Source organism: Conger conger, chromosome 5, assembly GCF_963514075.1.
Source record: "Conger conger chromosome 5, fConCon1.1, whole genome shotgun sequence".
Lineage (NCBI taxonomy): Eukaryota > Metazoa > Chordata > Actinopteri > Anguilliformes > Congridae > Conger > Conger conger.
This window is the reverse complement of record NC_083764.1, coordinates 10,301,097-10,323,211: the sequence shown is the minus strand read 5'-3', so window position 1 is coordinate 10,323,211 and position 22,115 is coordinate 10,301,097. Positions and strand designations below refer to the sequence as shown.

At 45.1% G+C, this 22,115-nt stretch overlaps 3 protein-coding genes and 1 non-coding gene across 7 annotated transcripts in view; 2 read left to right on the top strand and 2 right to left on the bottom strand.

Moving 5' to 3' along the window:
• The window catches only part of cad (carbamoyl-phosphate synthetase 2, aspartate transcarbamylase, and dihydroorotase), a 28,996-nt gene extending 26,134 nt beyond the window's left edge, over positions 1-2,862 (bottom strand). For all 4 annotated transcript variants that reach the window (XM_061241472.1, XM_061241473.1, XM_061241475.1 and 1 more), the window contains exons 1-4: positions 2,392-2,862; positions 833-972; positions 450-579; positions 106-248 (exon numbers count right to left, since the gene is read on the bottom strand). In XM_061241472.1, the coding sequence (XP_061097456.1) occupies positions 106-248; positions 450-579; positions 833-972; positions 2,392-2,485 (507 nt within the window). In that variant the 5' untranslated portion in view covers positions 2,486-2,862. The remainder of the gene's footprint in view (positions 1-105; positions 249-449; positions 580-832; positions 973-2,391) is intronic.
• A 613-nt stretch (positions 2,863-3,475) lies between these two features.
• si:dkey-221h15.4 (uncharacterized protein LOC563950 homolog) lies at positions 3,476-6,560 on the bottom strand. The gene is made up of 6 exons (XM_061241614.1): positions 6,195-6,560; positions 5,718-5,852; positions 5,362-5,461; positions 4,699-4,843; positions 4,187-4,312; positions 3,476-3,647 (listed from the first exon to the last, which is right to left on the bottom strand). Exons 1-6 carry the CDS (start codon positions 6,558-6,560, stop codon positions 3,476-3,478), a joined length of 1,044 nt encoding a protein of 347 aa, XP_061097598.1.
• Positions 6,561-7,672: 1,112 nt separating this feature from the next.
• Positions 7,673-7,744, top strand: trnaa-ugc (transfer RNA alanine (anticodon UGC)). The gene has a single exon. It is a non-coding gene; the product is annotated as a tRNA-Ala (tRNA).
• A 219-nt stretch (positions 7,745-7,963) lies between these two features.
• Positions 7,964-22,115, top strand: part of ift172 (intraflagellar transport 172) — a 40,440-nt gene continuing 26,288 nt past the window's right edge. Inside the window, exons 1-20 of the mRNA XM_061241899.1 lie at positions 7,964-8,166; positions 8,516-8,659; positions 8,852-8,964; positions 9,270-9,309; positions 9,603-9,668; positions 9,875-9,954; positions 10,077-10,164; positions 10,620-10,834; positions 12,787-12,910; positions 13,128-13,223; positions 13,898-14,059; positions 15,146-15,199; positions 15,409-15,512; positions 15,909-15,994; positions 17,566-17,678; positions 18,142-18,309; positions 18,938-19,074; positions 19,728-19,835; positions 21,041-21,125; positions 21,730-21,822. Of these exons, the coding sequence (XP_061097883.1) occupies positions 8,128-8,166; positions 8,516-8,659; positions 8,852-8,964; positions 9,270-9,309; positions 9,603-9,668; positions 9,875-9,954; positions 10,077-10,164; positions 10,620-10,834; positions 12,787-12,910; positions 13,128-13,223; positions 13,898-14,059; positions 15,146-15,199; positions 15,409-15,512; positions 15,909-15,994; positions 17,566-17,678; positions 18,142-18,309; positions 18,938-19,074; positions 19,728-19,835; positions 21,041-21,125; positions 21,730-21,822 (2,115 nt within the window). The 5' untranslated portion in view covers positions 7,964-8,127. The remainder of the gene's footprint in view (positions 8,167-8,515; positions 8,660-8,851; positions 8,965-9,269; positions 9,310-9,602; positions 9,669-9,874; positions 9,955-10,076; positions 10,165-10,619; positions 10,835-12,786; positions 12,911-13,127; positions 13,224-13,897; positions 14,060-15,145; positions 15,200-15,408; positions 15,513-15,908; positions 15,995-17,565; positions 17,679-18,141; positions 18,310-18,937; positions 19,075-19,727; positions 19,836-21,040; positions 21,126-21,729; positions 21,823-22,115) is intronic.

The window sequence follows — 22,115 nt, the reverse complement described above, 5'->3', positions numbered from 1 at the left end:
CTGCATTTAACCCATTCTGGATAGTTTGAAGTGGGCAACCTCAGCCCAGGGACCAACGCCAGTTCTGCACCTCAGTCAGGGGCAATGGCAGGAGCTGACACGTACCTTCATGGACACCTCCTTGACCAGGTTCCTCTCGTCCGGGTTGTCAAACGGGATGTTGGCAGCAGGCGTCCCGTCCACTACCAGCTTCCCCAACATGGTGCCCTTCTCCCGGATCTTTTTGGTCAGGCAGCGGGTGTCCACCCCTAGAGCACACATACAAAACCAAACCAATTCAGTTTCAAAGGTGGTTAGGGTTATAAAATGTCCGCCGCATTATTAACTGCTTGACAACACAGAGCACAAGCGTAGGCCATTGGTTTGTTTTTGCCGCATTTCATTTAAATTAAATTTTAATGTCACCGCTGTCACACAACCCCCTTTTAATACAGCCATGGTAGACACACCCTCTAGTCCAGGGATGCCCTGGTCTTTGAGCCATTGGTCCAGAGACATGTCTGAGCTCCAGTGGCTGGGGTTCTGGGATACCTCCCCCACAATGAGGGCAGCCGCGTGGATTCGGGATGACTCAAACCACTATGGCAAAAAAAAATGAGTGCAAAAATAAATAACCACGGGTTAGTTTCACAGAGAAAGCAATTCAGGATTAGTCATGTTAAATGTTACACATTTTTAGGGACAACTGAAAACAAGACCACACGCAAATTCATACGTTACTTATATGGAAATGAATTGAAACAAGAAAAATTCAATTAGCGCTTCCATTTATTCCACCGATTTCATCCAATGACATTCAATAGTTTATTGGTTTATTGCAAATTCTACAGACCTTGCTGAGGCCGAACTCTCCCTCCTCATCTTTGGGTATCCCGTAGTTCCCCACCAGCGGGTACGTCAGGGTGAGGATTTGGGACTTGTAGGAAGGGTCTGTCAGGGCCTCCGGATAACCCACCATGCCGGTCTGGAACACTGACGAAAACAAGGTGCATTAACCCTCTGAAGAGCAAGGTTTTTAGGAATGTTTTTTTTTTTTTACATTCATTTTAATTCTAAGTCAGTGTTCTAGAACGCTTTCAGAGACTGCTACATCAGCATTAGAATATTCAGGTAAGAAGATTATAATCACATATTTGCAATCTGACACCTTCAAGGGTTAAGTGATCCCAGAGTTTAAATCACTCGACTGCAAACTATGGCTTAATAAAACCAGTGCTGTCAGTACTGACCTGGGAGCAGCTGTTTTTGAGGATAGGGGAGAACTCTGAATATTTAGCGGATACACTCTTACAGAATAATTTGCATAGCTCCATAATTTCCATAGATCCAAAGTGACGCTTTTGCTGAACCTATGATTTCTGTGAACTTCCATGACCTGGACTGTTTACAGTAAAATTATTACAGTGGCCAAATGTAAAAGATGGCCAGACATGATAACAGATACTTTTGGTCATCTTCAGCAAAGCTCTGGCCACAGATTACATTACATTTGGCAGATGCAGAGCGACATACAGTTGTTAGACTAAGCAGGAGAAAGTCCTCCCCTGGAGCAATGCAGGGTTAAGGGCCTTGCTCAAGGGCCCAACGGATCTTATTGTGGCTACACCGGGGATTGAGCCACCGACCTTGTGGGTCCCAGTCTTGTACCTTAACCACGACGCTACAGATCCATCCAACCATAAAATGAGTGCCTGAAATCCTGTCACAATTGATACATTGGTGTATGGCTACAAATCATATACATTAGATCCATATCAGATAATGTATGTATTCAACAAACTAGAAATATGTGAACATTATATTTGCAATCATCATATTTTTGGAAAGGGCATTTAAACGACAGAATTAATTTGACAGGACAGCCTACAGGTGTAATTCGGTGTATTTTAAGAAACATACACAGCAAACCACTACCGTTTGTTCAAATCAACAAATCAGAGGGCACAATATAACGCCATCCACTCCAGACTTAGTGAAGCCTGGACTCAGCCAACTAGTTCGTAAACAAGTAAAAGGGATTTTGGAATGGGGGACTGAATTAACCTTCTGACGTAGCTTATATCATACAATTCCGCCATCATAACATTTGAACGCGATGCGGCTCAACGGGGTCTTTTTTTTGGGGGGGGGGGGGGGGGGGGATTCGGAGCCTATAGCTAGCCAACTTAAATGACGTGACTTTAAATGCGTAGCGGGAACAGGACCACTGTCGGGAATTCACACACTTGCGTCTATGCGACCACTGTCATATCACAGAATAAGCTAATATACACTACATATCATACTGATATTTTGCTAATAAAATGAATGTACGATGGAACGGAAGTGGTTTTAATATCAAGGTAGCTCTGTGTTCCCGCCAACATTCACGGTCTTTATAAACACACTTACCGACTTCACCCGAGACGGATGCAACAGCCCCAAAAAGCCGGCCTTTAAAGGTCGTCCCGTCTTCTAACACCAGAGATGCCATTTCAACTGTCATCTTTGCGAGCTATACACGTTTAAAAAAAATATATAATAATATAATCGATTTAATATTACAGACTACTTAGCTTTTTCCCGGAGAAATATAAAGTGGTTAGCGAGATAACTGGCCTAATCCTGGCTCCGGAGTTGAAGCTAGCTCGGTAGCGACACGTGAAAAGCACGCTGAATACAGGACGTTCTTATCCGGCTGCGTGTGTTGTTGAATCAAAATAATTATCTCCTCAGATGGGATCGAAAAGAAAGGAAAAATATTTTTTGGATGTGATGCTGTAAAACAAAGAAAACCGTGACGTGCTCCAAGTAACGACTTCTGTTTCATACGAAAAGTTTTGGAATTGTAGATGAGACTAAGTCCACACTGCTCCGCCGGCAGCCACAGCAGTGTGGAACTTGGTTGGCAATTGCATGGTGGCTACATAGAACGTGCTCACGGCGTCACCACGTAAGGGGAAGGAGGAGAGATGTCAACGCCGTAAGGTTGTCTAGCACACGCACACAAGTACACAGGATCCACAAGGTAAAGGAATTAAGTGAAGATTAACGACTGCGCACTGCGAATTTTCTTTTAACATAGTCTGTAGGATGGATGATATATCAGCTTGTAAGGACGTTTGCAGCATAGCCACGCATTCATTTTATAAATATGAATTTTATTTTCAGTGTATTACTGGAAAATTCACACTGAATCATATGAATAAGTATGCTTCAAATAAATATTTCATTTATTTCACAATAAAGCGCTTTATACATTTCACTCAAAGCAGGATATAGCGTCTCTATTATATGACAAGATAAATGACAAAACGTCTCTCTTAACTGCACATATACTATCTATTGAGAGCCGTCGGAAACACCTGAACAGCACAAATCAGAACACAGCTCAGGCCTACACAGCTCAGGCCTACGCAGGTCAATAACTACATAGGGATTTGGAGACAAAATAGAACTAAAATTAGTTGTGTGGCATCCATATTTCTTGGAGTGCTCAGTTGTATTCCATTAGAACATTTTGTGGCTCCCCAATGGAGCTGTTGTCCCTCTGCCGTTGTGGCTTTTTGTAGGTGATAAATGGCACCGGAGTTCCTCTGAATTGGTCCATCAGATCCAGCCCACCAAAGAAGTTGACAAAGATTATCCCCAATTTAGCTGGCATGAAACTGAGACAAAGGAGAGAAAAAATGACCTTTGATCAAAGTGTAACTTCAGGATGTTGTTTCCGGGTTAAATAATTCCGGTGAAATACTTCAAACAAACAACATGATTGCAATGTGTGACTTGTGAGAAACATTGACCATCAGAACCGTTGCTACTATCCAAAGTTTTTGTGTAAAAAAGAATACAACACCACACTGTAATTAAGCAATCTGTGTGCAACTATGAGGTGAGATCCGAGCCCCGTCCACTGCCTCTTTGTGAGACCTATGGGGTACGTCCCAATACTCTAAAAATGTATCTTCCTTCCCTCCGATAGCACCTTCTGTCCAATCAGGAAGTATGTGGAAGAAAGGGAGGGGAGGAGACAAGTGGAGGAAAGGAAGATTTTTTGAGTATTGGAGCAAACCTGAGTTTTTTTTTTAGCCCTTCTGAGTCACATAGACTAGCTAGTCTTTCCACTTCCCTCCACATGTGCCTCCTTGTTGTACTGTAAACATGTACACATAAAAATGGCCCTCGACTGTAAAGGTATATTTGCTACCTTTTCAAGGCCACCAGGAAGTACAAGCTGCAGGGCAATAGTAAGTACATCTTCTCCCGCAGAATGGCATCCACAATCCGCTTGGCGGCGTCTTTCTGGTCTATTATCGGCAGAAACGAAGGCCACCTCAATGACAAAGAGAGAAAGGGAACATTTATTCCTCCATCACTGTTCTGAGATGTGGTTTTTCCTTTTCAACCTGTTCATTTGTTTTTTCGATTTTTGTCTCTGCAAGTGTTTCTTTTCATTTTTGTTCTTCATTCAACTTAATCGAATTCAGTGACACCAGTGAGAAGAAAGTACATTTCATTTAGGAAGAGAGACTGCAGGAATAAAACACCCCCTACTTCACACCAAGGCCTACATCACTGAGCAAAACCTTGACTAAACATTCTCATTGTCAATACATTTCTAAAAGCCAAGGGCCAATAATTCATTAACCTAAAATGAATACATCCCAAGGCTAAGGCCAAGCTGTGTGAATTGTACAGACTGCAGGACTGATAACTTACTTTGTCTGGCACCCTCCAAACATTGTTGTATTTATCAAGAAAGGGCACACAATGGTTGTTTTGACACCCTCTCTTTTAAGGACGAGAAGCTCCAAGGCAATAGATTCTGCAAAACCTACAGCTGCATACTTGCTCGCACAATAATCTGTGAACAAAGGCAAATACCCCAGTTTGTTTCTTTCATTTTGTGAGGTAAACCAAGGTTTCTTTATGAGCTAAAACAATAGGCAAAGAGCAGGTTACTGTATATAGCACTTAGCAATACAACTTGCTAATGCAATATCAGTTTATGAGAAAAATTGTAAAGTCGATTTAACATAATTGTTTTCACAGTTCCAGAAAGACTTAATTTGTTTCTTTATCTATGGAGGGAAAAAGAAAACAAAAAGAGCCATGTCAATGCAAGTAAGTGTAGTGACTGATGAGTGTAACGACTTCATTTTTCAGTGCCGTGTTGGGTTGTTGGGTTGGATTATGTTGGGTTGGGTTGTTGGGTTGTGTTGTGTTGGGTTGTTGTGTTGTGTTGTGTTGGTTTGCTGGCCTGGGTTGTGTTGTGTTGGATTTTTGGGTTGGTTTGTTGTGTTGGGTTGTTGGGTTGTGTTGGGTTGTGTTGTGTTGGTTTGATGGGGGTAGTGACCTGTCAACAGGTATACAGACACCTGCCTGCCAAACCATTCATGGCGAGAAGTCCTCCATGGCAGGCCACACACACAAGATGGCCGTGGTTGCGGGAGACCATAGCTGGGAGAAAAGCTTTGTAGGTCTGCAAAAGTAAAGCATCAAATACTGTAACTAATGGAAGAATAACTGTAATTTGATTAGGCAGTCTTTTGTTCAATGTAGCATTTACAAAAATATTAGTTTGGCACTGCTAAAATGAAAAGTTCTGAAATAAAAAAATGTGAAATATTGGAAATAACACGTTGACAAAAAAAAGTGAAACAGCACTCATGGAGAGCACTTGGAAACGAGACAATGTGAATCTGTGATCCTCCATAAAATAAGAAGTGACCACTCACCCAGAAATGGGCCGCCACATTGACCCTCAGTGTTCTGTCTACCAGATTGTCTGGAGCTTCTGTGAAAAAGTACTTTCCAGTTACCACGCCCGCGTTGTTCACGAGAATGGACACGTCCCCCACCTCCCTCTTCACCTAAACCGGCAAAAAATTACAGTAATAAGATAGTAAAGTTTGAGGGTCAGCAAGGTGAGGAACGTAGCCCGCTTTGTGGACCAATGCATTGGAAGACTGCACACATTCCAGCAGCAACTATGTTTGAAGAGGGTATGGGTGGCCCAGTTGTAGCTCAAAAATCTCAGTAAATGGGGATTTACAATAATGTGAGAAGTCACCAATGCATAGACATTTCTTACTGTCATTTCACCACTACAAAGCATACCATGGAACTATTCCTGGTCTAAAATGTATGATATATAAACTCCCTAAATTGTAGATTTTGCGATAGCTGTTTCAATTATTAGTGAAATCGTTTACCAGGTCTGCAGCTTTGTAGACCTCCGTGCGTCTGCTGCAGTCGCAGGCATAGGCGTAGACGCGCACGTCAAGGGTGCTCCTCAGTTCCCTGGCCGTTTTCTCCAGCGCCTCCCAGTTCACGTCCCAGAGGACCAGGGTGGCGCCGAGCCGACCCATCTCCTCTGCGATCCGCTTGCCAACGCCGTGGGCAGCTCCCGTCACTAGAACGATCTCCCCTTCCACGTCCTTCCTGGGCGCCCGGACTAGCAGTCGGATGACAGCTTCGAAGAAATAAAAGGCGGCCGCAATAATCAGGTCCACAAAGTCCTTCAGAAACCACAGGTTGAGGAGTAACCTCTCAAACCATTGGATTAGTTGGTTGTGCATCTTGCTTTACTGTTACTTATGCTATTTCTTTATATTTTTGCTCCTCTCTTTGGTGGCGATCGTAGAAATGTCAGACTAGTTAACTATTAAGTTAGGGGTGTTTTCTTCATATTTCTTTTAACCCATTGGCATACTATCTGTTGGTAGCTTTCTACCCCAACAAAAATCTAAAGGCAACATTCAGATTTCCCCTGTCTTTCTATCCTCAGTGCTAAAGCCAATACTGTTATCTGAGTGTGATCTATTTTTGGTATCCTATTTCAGCTGGGTCACACTGTTGTTTGCTTGACCTGCTACCCAGAAGAGATTTATTTGGAATTGAATTTGAAACTCATATCTCAGCATACCTTCCTCATGATGAACAGCTCAGTTGTCAGCCCATTCACAAGTGACGAAGGTTTGAAATGTACCCTTGGAGACTCTAATCAAGGTTATGAATTATCTTCTTCATGAATATAACACACTTGGGGACCACATAGGGTTGTGTCCAAAGGGTTATACTTTCATGTGAATTGGCTATGTTTCAAAGAAAAAAAACTGCCATGCCAATTATGTGGCACACAGCCAGGTACCTGGCTTAACTGACCTGCCTCTCTGCTGCCCTCTGGGGGAGGTTTGACGTGATTGCGGATTGGGTGGGTGCCACCAACTCTCAGGAATGCAACATGTTTTCTCTCTTTTCTTGTCCTTCGTTTGACCGCCCACCCCCAAGTGCCCAGGTGATCACATTTGCCACCTATGCCGATAACTGGCCCTGTCTGGTCTCCAGTGGCCCCCAAAAAACCCCAAAGGCAGAGATGTCTTTAATTTATCATGGACTCTTGCCTGCTAGGTGCAAGACCTTTTCTGACCTTAACAAGAGCCTTTCACTTGTTTATCATATTTGCTAAAATAAATAAATTCTATTTTTCATTTACAGCATTTTGAATGTGAGTTTTTGTCCCTCCAGCACCATGGATAATGTATGTACGCGGCTTCACGGCTTAACTGTATAATAACTGATCAGAAACGGTGAAGTCAGAAACTGATCAGATCATCACATAATCATATTTATTTAATATTTATTTAGACGTAATTATATAGACATGTATTTTCACCCGTCAGATATGGTTGGGGATGTAGCTCAGTGGTAGAGCGCATGCTTTGCATGTATGAGGCCCCGGGTTCAATCCCCGGCATCTCCACAGTTCCTTTTCGCAATACGCGACACCTATATGACGCACCCCTTTAGTTTCAGAGAATATAAACCTTCACACAATACTTTCGTATAAATACAGCTGCCTCTGTATTCAGAATGTGCAACCAATGCAAGGGGCATATTTATGCGCCCCAAAAAAGTCACGTGCTAGACGCATGTGTCCTACGTCATACATTTACGCGTAGACGCTGGTAACCAGGGAGAGCGGATGTTTACAGAAATGTCTGCCACAAAACCAGAGTAGCGGGTAAACGAATCGAAAAGGCAAAGGCAGTGAGCACAACGCTTGCATTTCGAATTTCTCAGATCAAAGCAGTTAATGTTTAATGTTTGTTTGGAATCTACTGAGCAACCCATGGAGTTCCAGATATGCAGCTAAAACACCTGAAAACGCTTCTAATCCCCCAGGTAATTTTTCTTATTAATCTCGCTAGCTGGTTAAATAGCTAAAGTTAGCTAAAAACTAGGTATTTTCTAGAATATGTGCCAGTTGTTGGACTCGGTCTCTCAACTTCGTTTGGTTGTGAGGAGTGAGAGACTGTGAAAACAAGCTAGGCAGTTGAAGCAATAGCTAGCTAAGTTAACTGTCATGTCAACCTGAGTGAGGTTGCCATCCATTGTCTTTGCTTGACGCTTAGCTGGAGAGCTAGCTAACAGTGGCATATTTTATTCCAGCATTACGTCTGCCGTTACCGCGGTGTCATGGGATAGTTAGCCAGATTCCTTGGCAAACGTGAAATGTTTTCTTTTCATGTAGGATGGAGCGGCTAAAGTGACTTGCATGGCCTGGGCGCCGAATAACGGGAAGTTTGCGGTGTGCACCGTGGACAGAGTGGTCTTACTTTATGACGAGCAAGGAGAAAGACGAGACAAGTTTTCCACTAAACCTGCGGACTCAAAGGTAACATCAAAGTTGTGAGATTTGTTTTCTCTCACTCATAATATTTTTACTGAGGTTGCTGTCTTGTAGGTTTAGCCTGTTTCCAGTCAATTAAATGCACCGTAGAATCCCAGAGCTAAAACCCAAATGTGTGATGATAGACACAATTTATTAATATTATTTTAATATTAATACATATTTTTCCTTTTCCAGTATGGAAAGAAAAGTTATGTTGTGAAGTCCATGGCATTTTCACCGGACTCAACAAAAATTGCCATAGCACAAACTGACAACATTATTTATGTTTACAAAATTGGAGAGGAATGGTGAGTGTTGCCATATGTACTATTTTTGGATTTTGAATGTTGAATATACGAACCAGCATTTTGTCTAAATGCTGCATCAGCCTCTTGGGTCTGTGTGAGTCTCTTGAGACTTTTTTTTTTTTTAGGTAAACTTGTTGAAATTGTATAACTTAACTGAGTTGACTTGAAGTAGGGCATGCTGTTTGAAGTATTGCCATATTAATGCCCTTGTATCGGTAAGTGAAGTCACATGACTCAGTAAGTCTTTGGAATTATGCTTATGAAATGAGAGACTGTGGATATTGACATTATTCTGTTCTTCACAGGGGTGAAAAAAAGGTCATCTGCAATAAGTTTGTGCAGACAGTAAGTGTTTTAATATCCTTGAAAATCATAATTATTGTCATAGCCATTATTAATATCATCTAAGATATTCACTCGGCTGTGATATTAAGCAGAATTAGTTAACACACTTTATGACGATATTTGATATGTAATAAGTCATAAAAGAGTGACACTAATGAATATATTGTCTGGACACTTTGACCATTCCATAAAAATATATAAATTTTGTACATAGCGTATTTTTCATATTTAATTCTGTATTTGTTTTGGTGTTTTGGAGTTTTTTCATTCCTTGCTGGGACTCTGTTTTGTAGAGTGCTGTAACCTGTTTGCTGTGGCCTGCAGAACATGCTATTATTTTTGGATTAGCTGAGGGGAAGGTAGGTTTCTTCTCAAAACTCAATTAAATTGACTACATTTCATGTTGTTCTTTATGACGTCTGATGGGCCCTCTCTGTTTAATTTAGATTCACAATGAACAGACATGGAGATTTAATCAGTCTAATTCTTTTGACGAAGCAAACAGATCGGAAGTTGATTATGAGTATCTGTGAAACTCCATCTTGACCCATGTAATTTTCTTCAGGTTCGTCTCGCCAACACAAAAACCAATAAGTCATCCACGATATACGGCACAGAGTCCTATGTGGTTTCATTAACATCCAAGTATGTATTTCCTCATCTCTCAGAATTGCCCTCCCAGCATTTAACATGCCTTACATTTAGCTAGCCTTGTACTTGTTGTATAAATACGATGCGTCTTTCTCCTATTTCCCTCTCTCTAACAGTGTCTCAGGGAAGGGGATACTCTCAGGTCATGCAGATGGAACAGTGGTTCGCTACTTCTTCGACGATGAAGGTTCAGGTGAATCCCAGGTATAAACTCAAATGCCGGGAGCCAATGAAATGAAGTCACAACATTAGAACATTTATAGAGGAGAGCAGAATGTTCACTCCGTCTTGGCTTGTCAACAAGATGGAGTCAATAAATATAGAAAGAGAAGTAAAATAGTAATATAAATGCATCAAGAAAGCCATATAGACAAAACAAACTGGATGAAAGTGTATGAGAATGCAACCAGCGTATTATCCAGTTGGGTTCTGATTGATTGTAGGGTCTCACATTTGACTACAACTCCCAGAAAGCCATTCCCTACATTAAGAGGCCTTTGTAAGGATATTAATTCCATATAATCACAAGCCAGAAGATACCTTTGGTCTCACTATGCTGTTGTAACAAGAGTGTTGGTTTGAACTTGGTTTGCTCAAAAATAGCAAGTCGTTAGCTGTCTGTTGATTGCTCCTCTGATTGCTACTGTTTCCCCCTGAAGGGCAAATTGCTGACCCACCCCTGTCCACCGTATGCCTTGGCTTGGGGTGCGAACAGCATCATGGTGGCCGGGTGCGACAAGAAGATCGTAGCCTATGGGAAAGAAGGGCCTGTGATCCAGACCTTCGACTACAGCCGGGACGCCTCCGAGCGGGAGTTCACTGTGGCGGCCACCAGCCCCAGCGGCCAGTCTGTGGTCCTTGGCAGCTACGATAGGTCAGTGTCCGTATGAGACCTGTGAGCATCCGCGGGGTTAGCATTAGCGGTCTGTGCTGTGCTCGGTGTGACTGCAGTATGCTTTGGTGATAGGTCAGTCAGTATACAACCTGTGAGCATCCGCGGGGTTAGCATTAGCTGTCTGTGCTGTGCTCAGTGAGACTGCAGTATGCTTTGGTGATAGGTCAGTCAGTATACAACCTGTGAGCATCCGCAGGGTTAGCATTAGCGTTCTGTGCTGTGCTCAGTGTGACTGCAGTATGCTTTGGTGATAGGTCAGTGTCCGTATGAGACCTGTGAGCATCCGCAGGGTCAGCATTAGCGGTCTGTGCTGTGCTCAGTGTGACTGCAGTATGCTTTGGTGATAGGTCAGTCAGTATACAACCTGTGAGCATCCGCTGGGTTAGCATTAGCTGTCTGTGCTGTGCTCAGTGAGACTGCAGTATGCTTTGGTGATAGGTCAGTCAGTATACAACCTGTGAGCATCCGTGGGGTTAGCATTAGCGGTCTGTGCTGTGCTCAGTGTGACTGCAGTATGCTTTGGTGATAGGTCAGTCAGTATACAACCTGTGAGCATTCGCGGGGTTAGCATTAGCGGTCTGTGCTGTGTTCAATGTGACTGCAGTATGCTTTGGTGATAGGTCAGTCTTCGTATGAAACCTGTGAGCATCCATGGGGTTTGCATTAGCGGTCTGTGCTGTGTTCAGTGTGGCTGCAGTATGCTTTGGTGATAGGTCAATCTCCGTATGAAACCTGTGAGGATCCACAGTTAGCATTAGTGGTCTGTGCTGTGCTCAGTGTGACTGCAGTATGCTTTGGTGATAGGTCAGTGTCCGTATGAGACCTGTGAGCATCCGCAGGGTTAGCATTAGCGGTCTGTGCTGTGCTCAGTGTGACTGCAGTATGCTTTGGTGATAGGTCAGTCAGTATACAACCTGTGAGGTCCATGGGGTTAGCATTAGCAGTCTATGCTGTGTTCAGTGTGACTGCTGTATGCTTTGGTGATAGGTCAGTCAGTATACAACCTGTGAGCATCCGCTGGGTTAGCATTAGCTGTCTGTGCTGTGCTCAGTGAGACTGCAGTATGCTTTGGTGATAGGTCAGTCAGTATACAACCTGTGAGCATCCGTGGGGTTAGCATTAGCGGTCTGTGCTGTGCTCAGTGTGACTGCAGTATGCTTTGGTGATAGGTCAGTCAGTATACAACCTGTGAGCATTCGCGGGGTTAGCATTAGCGGTCTGTGCTGTGTTCAATGTGACTGCAGTATGCTTTGGTGATAGGTCAGTCTTCGTATGAAACCTGTGAGCATCCATGGGGTTTGCATTAGCGGTCTGTGCTGTGTTCAGTGTGGCTGCAGTATGCTTTGGTGATAGGTCAATCTCCGTATGAAACCTGTGAGGATCCACAGTTAGCATTAGTGGTCTGTGCTGTGCTCAGTGTGACTGCAGTATGCTTTGGTGATAGGTCAGTCAGTATACAACCTGTGAGCATCCGCGGGGTTAGCATTAGCTGTCTGTGCTGTGCTCAGTGAAACTGCAGTATGCTTTGGTGATAGGTCAGTCAGTATACAACCTGTGAGGTCCATGGGGTTAGCATTAACAGTCTATGCTGTGTTCAGTGTGACTGCTGTATGCTTTGGTGATAGGTCAGTCTCCGTATGAAACCTGTGAGCATCCAGAGTTAGCATTAGTGGTCTGTGCTGTGTTCAGTGTGACTGCAGTATGCTTTGGTGTTGTCCGTTTGTGCATTTTGTTCATTTTCCCTCTCCCGTCTTGCACAATACTGCCCACACTGTTTGGTGTTTGATAAAATTAGTTATCATTTCATAAGCAGGGAAAAAGTAGAGAAATGTAACCATTGGTTAATTGTCATCCTGCATTGATAGGCCTTCACTCTGTGACTTCAACATAACTTGCCTTTAAGCTGACGCCTCAAACTTGTTTTTTTGCAGACTGAGGGTTTTCAACTGGAGCCCACGCAGAGGCCTGTGGGACGAGGCCCCTCCGAAGGAGATCCCCAACCTGTACACCGTCACGGCCCTGGCCTGGAAGAAAGACGGCTCCCGGCTCTGTGCAGTGAGTCCACATCCTCTCCACCAAAGTTTGTGCTGTTCAGCCAATTACATAATCTACAGACTGTCTGTTTCACAAACTATCCAGTAACACAGAAGTTAGTTTGTGTATATTCGGGCAGTGACACCTCCTGTAGGTCTGGCTGAAATATTAATATAGCAAAATCCTCAGCTGCCATTTGAAAACTGTGTGTGTGTTTTTGGCTGGTGTCTGTGCTTAGGGTACATTGTGTGGAGGAGTGGAGCAGTTTGACTGCTGCTTACGGAGGAGCATCTACAAGAATAAATTTGAGATGACTTATGTCGGTCTGAGTCAGGTACGTTCTGTTGTCTTACCGAGTTTATTTATTGAAGTGCTAGACTGTGAAATCGTGCTTGTACCAACTGTTAGTGACTGAGAACAAGTTCAGGAGAGTTTCTTTTTGTAGATAATTGCATACATTTACCTCAGCTAAAAGAAAAATTGTCAATACAAAATTTGAGAGTTTACCTCTTGAAACAGCTGGTAGCTGCTTTCAGACCAGCTACATACTCAGCATGGTTTGACCAGCTCAAGCTATGTTTTGAAACAGCTGGCAGCTGGTAATTTCACGCTGGTCATAGCTGGATTTTCAGCAGGGTTAATTGGTAAAATAGGCCCGAGACAATGGGACACCGCTGCCTTACTGGAGTCTGACGACCCTGCAGGAAGGTCTGGCCTTGCCCACCTGCTTAGTGCTGCTCTCTCCCAGAAACAAAATGGACGCTCCCCTCCTCCCTGCAGAAAGGTCTGGCCTTGCCCACCTGCTTATTGCTGCTCTCTCCCAGAAACAAAATGGACGCTCCCCTCCTTCCTGCAGGAAGTTCTGGCCTTGTCCACCTGCTTATTGCTGCTTTCTCCCAGAAACAAAATGGACGCTCCCCTCCTTCCTGCAGGAAGGTCTGGCCTTGTCCACCTGCTTAGTGCTGCTCTCTCCCAGAAACAAAATGGACGCTCCCCTCCTCCCTGCAGGTCATAGTGAAGAACCTGTCCACCGGGACCCGCGTGGTGCTCAAGTCGCACTACGGCTACGAGATCGACGAGGTGAAGATCATGGGGAAGGACCGCTTCCTGGTGGCCCACACGTCCAGCACCCTGCTGCTGGGGGACCTCAGCTCCAACAAGCTCAGCGAGGTACCGCCCCCTCTCCGCCCAGGTTCCTTTACTGCAGACCTGGGTCAGATACGCCATTGTTTTCGCATTCAAATACTTTTCTGTGCTCGATTGATCGAGCCCGCTGCAATTGAGACAACCAAGGGGACCTGAAGGTAGGTGTCGAGGAATAACTCAGGCCTACACAGACTTCAATCAATCCAGCTTTATTACATGATCGTGGAGAGAAGTACAAGCATTTGTAGTTATCTGAAACTGTTAGAGGTTTGCCCACCTTTATACATAGACTGACACAGATAAGAAGATGGAAAACACATCCTTCACATAATTTTCCAAATTCCTCAACAGTGGGGTTTGCACATCCACCAGGCAAGCTCAGTAAAGCGTAGAAAAGTATTTGAATCCAAAACAGTTACTTGCGTATTACACCCTGGTCTGTTTTATTGATCTATCACTGGTTCTTAAGAACGGTTTTATTGTAGATACAAAATATTGATATGAGTAAAATTCTCCTGGGCACAAGCACTGCACGCTTGATTAATTTATTCAGTGTGAATTAGATTTTCCATCGTCCCGGCCAAATTTGTGCATGCACCATGAAAAGCTTTCTTTCACGATAATCACACAGACCTTTTTCCGGGGGCAAAATCTGCAGTTTTCTGTAATGTGTTTTCAGTTTAAGAAAAACTGTGCACACACCATTTACAATTTACAGTGCAATCATTTGGCATAAGCGTTTGGCCAGAGTGACTCGCGGAAGTGCGTTTGACATGAATGTCTTCCCAAGATGCAAAAGCCATTGTATTTCGCTGTTCTCTCAAGCAAGTGAAAGCGGTTCAGATGTTTGTGGAGTGCACTTCCAAATTGGTCCATTAGAACTTCCAAAGACCCATTTAAAAACGTCGTAATTAAAAGTTGGAGGGCTGTCATGGTTCAGCGTGCTAATCCCGCTTTAATTGAGAGTTTCTGAGGAGACTTCACGGGCGCGTGAGCGGCGTTTTAAGCGACGGGCGTGGCAGAGGCCCAGGCTGTGGTCTGTGTGTGTAACGCAGCGTGAAGAGGCTGAAGATGGCGCAGGTAAATAAAGGCCCTGCTTTTGTCTCTCAGGTGGCGTGGCAGGGCTCCGGAGGAAATGAGAAGTTCTTCTTTGAAAACGAAACGGTAAAATGTAAAACTTTGCATTCGTGTAGCTTTAACCCTTTGATGAGTATGTGTTTTTCGGAATGTTCAGTCATAGTTCTAGAACTCCACTGCTTTTAATCCCCAGCAGTGATTGTGACATCAGCATTAGAATGTTCAGTTAAGAACATTCCGATGACGTGTGTGACCTCACGCCTTAAAGGGGTAACACTAGCGTGTGTCTCCCTCAGGTGTGTATGATATTCAATGCCGGTGAGCTGACTCTGGTGGAGTACGGGAACAACGAGATCCTGGGATCGGTGCGGACAGAGTTCATGAACCCACATCTCATCAGGTCGGCCAGTTCTTCACATTCTCTGTCTTTATAAACTTTACAGTGGGCTTGTTAAAACTCTAGAACAGTTATGTCTGCATTCTCTATGTACTGTGGACATAATGTGCAGTGCTATACCTAGTAATACCCACCAGGTGGCACTGTTGTGCTGCAGTGTGAGAGCCCTCAGTGTGGAGTGTGTTTTCAGGCAACTGTCATGTCAAGTCTTCACCGAACAAAGTTAGGTCATTACAAATCCACTCTAATGTATTCGGCCTGTCAAAGTCGTCAGCATTTTTTAGTTTTTGCCTTCCCCTGTAATGTCAGGGTTTAGCGGTTCGGCGCTCCCGGTTTTTAATCGCGCGTTCGTGCTCCGTCCCCCGTCTGTCTGCTGAAACACGTGTTTACATCCCACAGCGTTCGGCTGAACGAACGGAAGCAGAGGGGCGTCGAAGACAACAAAAAGTTGGCCTACCTAATCGACATCAAGACCATAGCGATCGGTAAGGATCTCAGTGGAGCTGAAAATGACGCTGTCAGGAAGGCTTTTACCGCCATTTCAGCGCATTAGCTTACACGGCCATGTCTATATGCTTCAGTTGCTCAGGTGTACTGGCGGCTAGCTCGCCGTTTATTGGCCAGGGATGTGTCAGTCATGACAAGTCATTCGTGGACTATTTGCCATTTTAATAATGGTGTATTTGTGAATGTTGAAATATACCATTAATGACAAAGTAACAATACATTTTTGTGAAAATGTGATACATTGTGATGTAATCATTCATTTTCTTTATTTTGCTTATTTTGCACATGCAATTGTATGATATTTGCATAGCTGGGTCATTACTGTCATTCATTTGCCGTAATTGCCATATTTATGAACAATGAATTGAATGTTCCATTTAAGTATGTCTGATGTGGGCACTGTAATGTTAAATTATTCTTTGTGTTATTTTTCAAAATTTATATTTTAAAATTGACACATTTTCTTGAATTAAAATCAGATTTTTTTGTAATGAAGTATCATAAACTTGCACATAATGGCCAAGCATACACACACACACACACACACACACACACACACACACAAATGCAGCCCTCCAGGGATGACATTTGTCTTCACAAATAATTTAATAACAATATATGAAGAGCCCTTCAGAAATATTGATTTATTTTGGGGATAATAAATCGCCATTAGTCTAGTTGAGGTTCCCGACAAAATGCACCATTCAAATGAACAATCTGAATCTCCTAGTCTTGTGGGGACAATTGTGTGTAAAGGGGCCTTCATTTCTCCTTTTATATTTTATGCCAAAAAAATAAAATAAAAAAAAGCAGAAAAGTGCGTCTTCAAACAAGGGTAAAAAGGGCTGGTTCTGGAGTGAGAGGACAGTTTTTAAACAGGCGCATGTCCGTCCCGAAAACCGCCTTTCAATTAGGGTGTGACCTGGCCACGGCGGCTCGGAGCCCGGGCCTAGCCGTCCCGCTCAGCCGTCCCGCTCAGCCGCCCCACCCAGCCGCCCCGCGCACCATCTGCCAGCGCTGCCCGCTTCCCGCGCTAATTAAGTCCGAGCATGTCCTTCTGTCTTTTTTTTCAGGTGGTGAAAATGAGAAATAACGTCCATCCAATTTATTTCCTCTGCCTCTCAGGAGCGCGGCTCTCCCCCCCCCCCCCCCCCCCTCCCGTCTGTGTGTGCTCTAAATGTGCTCGGGAAAAAGGTGCAAATTGGAAACGGGTTTTTTAGAGCTCCGTCCTCTTCGTGCGTCTTTATTTTCGCATTGGCTGAAAAGAAAAAACGGGTTGTGTTGGCCTGCTCTGTGTCGTTCGGCGTTTTTCTGTGTGAGGCCAGGTGTGTGAGCGCCGCGATGAAGGCTAAATCGCAGATTCTGCGTATGACACCTTGCGTCTGCATCACGGCATTGCCGTTAACCTGCGCAATCCCAGGCGGATGTAATATCCGTTGGATGTTTGCGTGGCTGTGTCAGCTCCACGCGCTGCGTACGGAGCCCCATGCAGTGGGGCTGGTGCGCATGCGCTCCTCCTGAAGGCCCTGCCTCCTCCTGTCCCCCGCAGTGGACCTGGCTGTGGGGTATAACCTGGGCACCGTGAGTCACGACTCCAAGCTGGACTGGCTGGAGCTGAACGAGACCGGCCGCAAGCTGCTGTTCAGGGACAAGAAACTGCGGGTGAGACCGGAGGGCCTCGGGGAAAGGGTGGGGTTGTTCTAGCACCTCGCAGGGCTGTGTGATCCTGCGTGCTGTAAGGCCTTCCAGTGATGTGCATTACAGGGTCTTACTCTCCCACTGGTGCAATGCAAGGCCTTACACACTTATGCATTGCAGGAACATATACACTTGTGCATTGCAGGCACTTACACCCTTACGTATTGCAGTGCTGTACACATGAGAACATGGCAGGGCCTAGCACAGTGCCTGGGCGTCCTCACAAGGGGGAAAGAGTTTAACCATGAACCATACTATTATTATATGCAAATTAGCTGTTGGTTTGTTTTTTTAAATGAACTGGTTCAGTGAAAGGGGGGACTTTCTTATGTGTAGGTGAGTGAGTATGTACATCCTGGATAAAGGACTTTCCTGTGTCTGTGTCCATGTGCGATGGAGAGGTGACCCTGTCCCGTTCCTCTCTCAGCTGCACCTGTACGACATCGATAGCGGTCTGAAGTCCACGGTGCTGAGCTTCTGCTCGTACGTGCAGTGGGTCCCGGGCAGCGACGTGGTGGTGGGGCAGAACCGGGGCAGCCTGTGCGTGTGGTACAACATCGACAGCCCCGAGAGGGTCACCATGTTCCCCCTGCGGGTGAGAGCCTCCCCGGGCTGATATGCCATAACGTTGCTGAATATGAATATCAATCAATAAACACAAGTGTGCACAGTTCTAATGCTAACATAGACCCCAGACAATGAATCGCCTATGCCCACTGAATAAAACAAAATGAAATGCTTATAATATTTCCAGCCTGCTTTTATTGAACAAATTGCACATGAACAGCCAATCAATTTAACAGAACAATTTAAATAAGTACTGTTCATCGCAGTCCAAGCAGTCATTTTGCGCTGTGTTTATCTGGTGTGTTGACATCTCGATGACGGTAAATATACGATACATCGTGCAGTCGCAGTCTCTACCCGCGGTGAAACCCTCTCTCTCTCTCGCCCATCCTCCGCCGATCCTCGCTCCCCTGCCCTGACCCCTCTCCTCTTGTCACTCCACCGCCACTCCCGAACGCTTAATTCCCGCAAAGCCCTCTCCGTTTCCCTCAGTCGTAGCGAGGCGAGGGTTTGATGAGGCCGATGATTATAGGAGAGGCAGCGCAATTACAGACGTCTTCGGCGGGATCACGCTGCGCTGAGTGCCCGCCGCGGTCTCCCCAGGCGCCAAGCGGGACTAATTTGGAGAGGATTTTTATTGTCCCGTTTGCATTAAGGGCGACATCGTGGATCTGGAGCGGAGCAACGGGAAGACGGACGTGATCGTGAACGAGGGGGTCAACACCGTCTCCTACACCCTGGACGAGGGCCTGATCGAGTTCGGGACCGCCATCGATGATGGAGACTACTGCAGGTGAATGGGTGTTCACAGATCCAGGTTCAGAAAGTAAAAGTCCTTTCCAGTACTTTGTTCCAGTCACCTGGATTAGCCTGTTAGAACAATCATTCAGCCAGGTGGTAGAACTCATCAGTGAAATCAGGAGTTCAAGGGAGGAGGAAACACCTGGCTGGACGTTTACTTTCTCACCCCTGGACTTTCCCCCTCTCGTTTGTCCAGTACCCTTGTAAGTGCATTTCACTGTCGTCGCTTAGCTGTTGATGAGATCGGTTACCTTGAAGAACCTGATGGGAGTGCATGTAATGGTGTTTGGTTGTTTCATGCTGATAAGCTGACTGTCACCATTTTGTCTGGAATTTCACACAGGGAGACTAAATAAAAGTGTGGCTGTACGCCACGTGTCAAACTCCACTCCTGGAGGGCAGCAGTGTCTGCTGGCTTTTGGGTTGTTCTCAGCACCTGTGGTTCATTCAAGTAATCGATTGGTTAAAGAATCAAGGCCTTAATTGACAGGTGATTGAAGGGAAACCACAAAAACCTGCAGATACTGCAGCCCTCTAGGAATTCACACCCCATGTTTTCGTTTTACGTTGTCGCTGTTCACGACCAGTCACCCAGCCCAGACTGAGGAGCTATAACGGTGTCCTGTTCCCTCTCCTCCGTCTCAGAGCCTCGGCCTTCCTGGAGACCCTGGAGATGTCTGTGGAAACGGAGGCCATGTGGAAGACCCTGAGCCGGCTGTCCCTGGAGGGAAGACAGCTGCACATCGCCGAGAGGTCAGCGAGCGGACGCCACGGCCTCTAGGCTCCAGCGTTTAAAATACATACACACCTATCCCCTGCGCTCCAACGTTTCAAATACATACACACCTATCCCCTGCGCTCCAGCTTTCAAATACATACACACCTATCCTCTGCTCTCCAGCTTTCAAATATATACTCACCTATCCTCTGCACTCCAACGTTTAAAATACATACACACCTATCCTCTGCGCTCCAGCGTTTAAAATACATACACACCTATCCTCTGGGCTCCGACGTTTGACCTCCAAAGAAAAGAAAAGAGAGACGCTAGCTTCTCAAATATTGTATCTTCTGTCAGATCTCGGGAAGGAAGAGGCTGTTTTTTTGTTGCAGAATACTGAGAATTACTGAGGGGAAAAAGAATTGTTGCAAAGTAGAAGGCATCATCTTCAGTACCGAGAGTAGGGTACTGAGTCTGGTGTACTGAGTAGAATGCCACTAGTACAGTACTGAGTGTGGACTGAGTAGAATAGCACTAGTATAGTGCTGAGTGTGTGTACTGAGTAGAATACGACTAGTACAGTACTGAGTGTGTGTACTGAGTAGAATACCACTAGTACAGTACTGAGTGTGTGTACTGCGTAGAATACCACTAGTACAGTACTGAGTGTGTGTACTGAGTAGAATAGCACTAGTACAGTACTGAGTGTGTGTACTGAGTAGAATACGACTAGTACAGTACTGAGTGTGTGTACTGAGTAGAATGCCACTAGTACAGTACTGAGTGTGTACTGAATAGAGCACCTAGCGTAGGGTTAGAGTGAGGTCACATGCTTCAAGGTGAAAAGTGAAAAGTAACAATATTCCTTCTGTAAGCACTTTTGCAGAAGTTACATTCCAATGTAAGTAGCATATCATTAATAATGCAGAGAGTGTTCACTGTGTATGAGTTGATTTGCATAAATCATGCAAGAGAAAACAGTTCTGTTCAGAGGGAAAAATGTAAATGAATAGAAAAAGATGCTGAGATGATTTAGAGAAAAAAAAACACAGCCCATTAGTGTGAAGTACCTTCATTGTGATGCAACGTCAGAGAAAGAAGAAGTAACTTGGCTGAAGTTTTATTTTACAGTACAGTCCATGTCCAGAGTTTTATTGATGTTCAACTGCTTTGAGTGTTTGTGTCAAAGTCAACCAAAGTCAACCATTTGCGCCTCATTTTTTATTTTTTATTCTAGGTGCTTTGCAGCCTTGGGCGATGTGTCCAAAGCACGATTTCTCAATGAAACCAACAAGATTGCCGACCAGGTCTCAAAAGAATATGTACGTAAAACTTGACTCCGGACTCCGGTCTCCGGTCTGACTTCAGGTCTTTTGACAGGATTTGCCCCTCAGGTCTGGAATGGCTGTGTGAGAGTTTTGTGTGTGTCTGTGAGAGACTGTATATATATATATATATATATGTGTGTGTGTGTGTGTGTGTGTCCTATGTCTGTGAGAGACGGTATATGTGTGTGTATGTGTGTGTGTGTGTGTGCTCTGGTGACAGGGATGTGCTTAAAATGTGATCTACAGCCAGCTCAGCTCTCAGTGTAAATTCACTGTGTGCCTGTGCGTGTCAGTGCGTGTCACGCGTTCCTCCGTTTCCTGGAGCGCGGCGTTCCTGGCAGCCCTGCAGCAGCCGGCCGGCTGGCCCCTCCATCCAGCGCATCTCAGCCCTTCAGCGGCCTGCTAAACGCCGCTAATGCCCACACACGCTCGCATCCTGCCTGCCCAGAGCTCGCGGGCCATTGTTTCGGGGTGCAGCTGACAGGTGTGGGCACGCAGTGGGCAAGCGGTGGGTGCCAGCGCTGGTCTCTGCGAGACGGGCGCTGCTTTCGTACTGAAAGATTCGGTCCGTTCATCGGTGGGTCTTCCTCATTGACAGGGCGGTGACGGAACGGAGCACTACCAAGTCAAAGCACGCCTCGCCATGCTGGACAAGAACTACAAGCTGGCAGAGATGCACTACATGGAGCAGGTGATTCCTCCGCCCCGCTACTGTTGAGTTATACTGAGCGGCCGAGCTTGGCAAGGCTGGGGACAGTCAGCGGAGTTGGGCCACAAGGATGATGGGTAATGTAGGAATATGGCCTATTATGTTATGTCTCAGTGTACTATATTGCAAGTAGGTTGTCCTAAAATAAAGTTCCTTTAAGCAGGTGCTGAAGTATGACACTTAATGGCTATCAAAAGGAAAACAATTTAGTGGGCTGCAATCAAGGGTACTGTAGTGTGTGTTCACTCGTTAAAACTGCGCTTCAGAGCGTAACC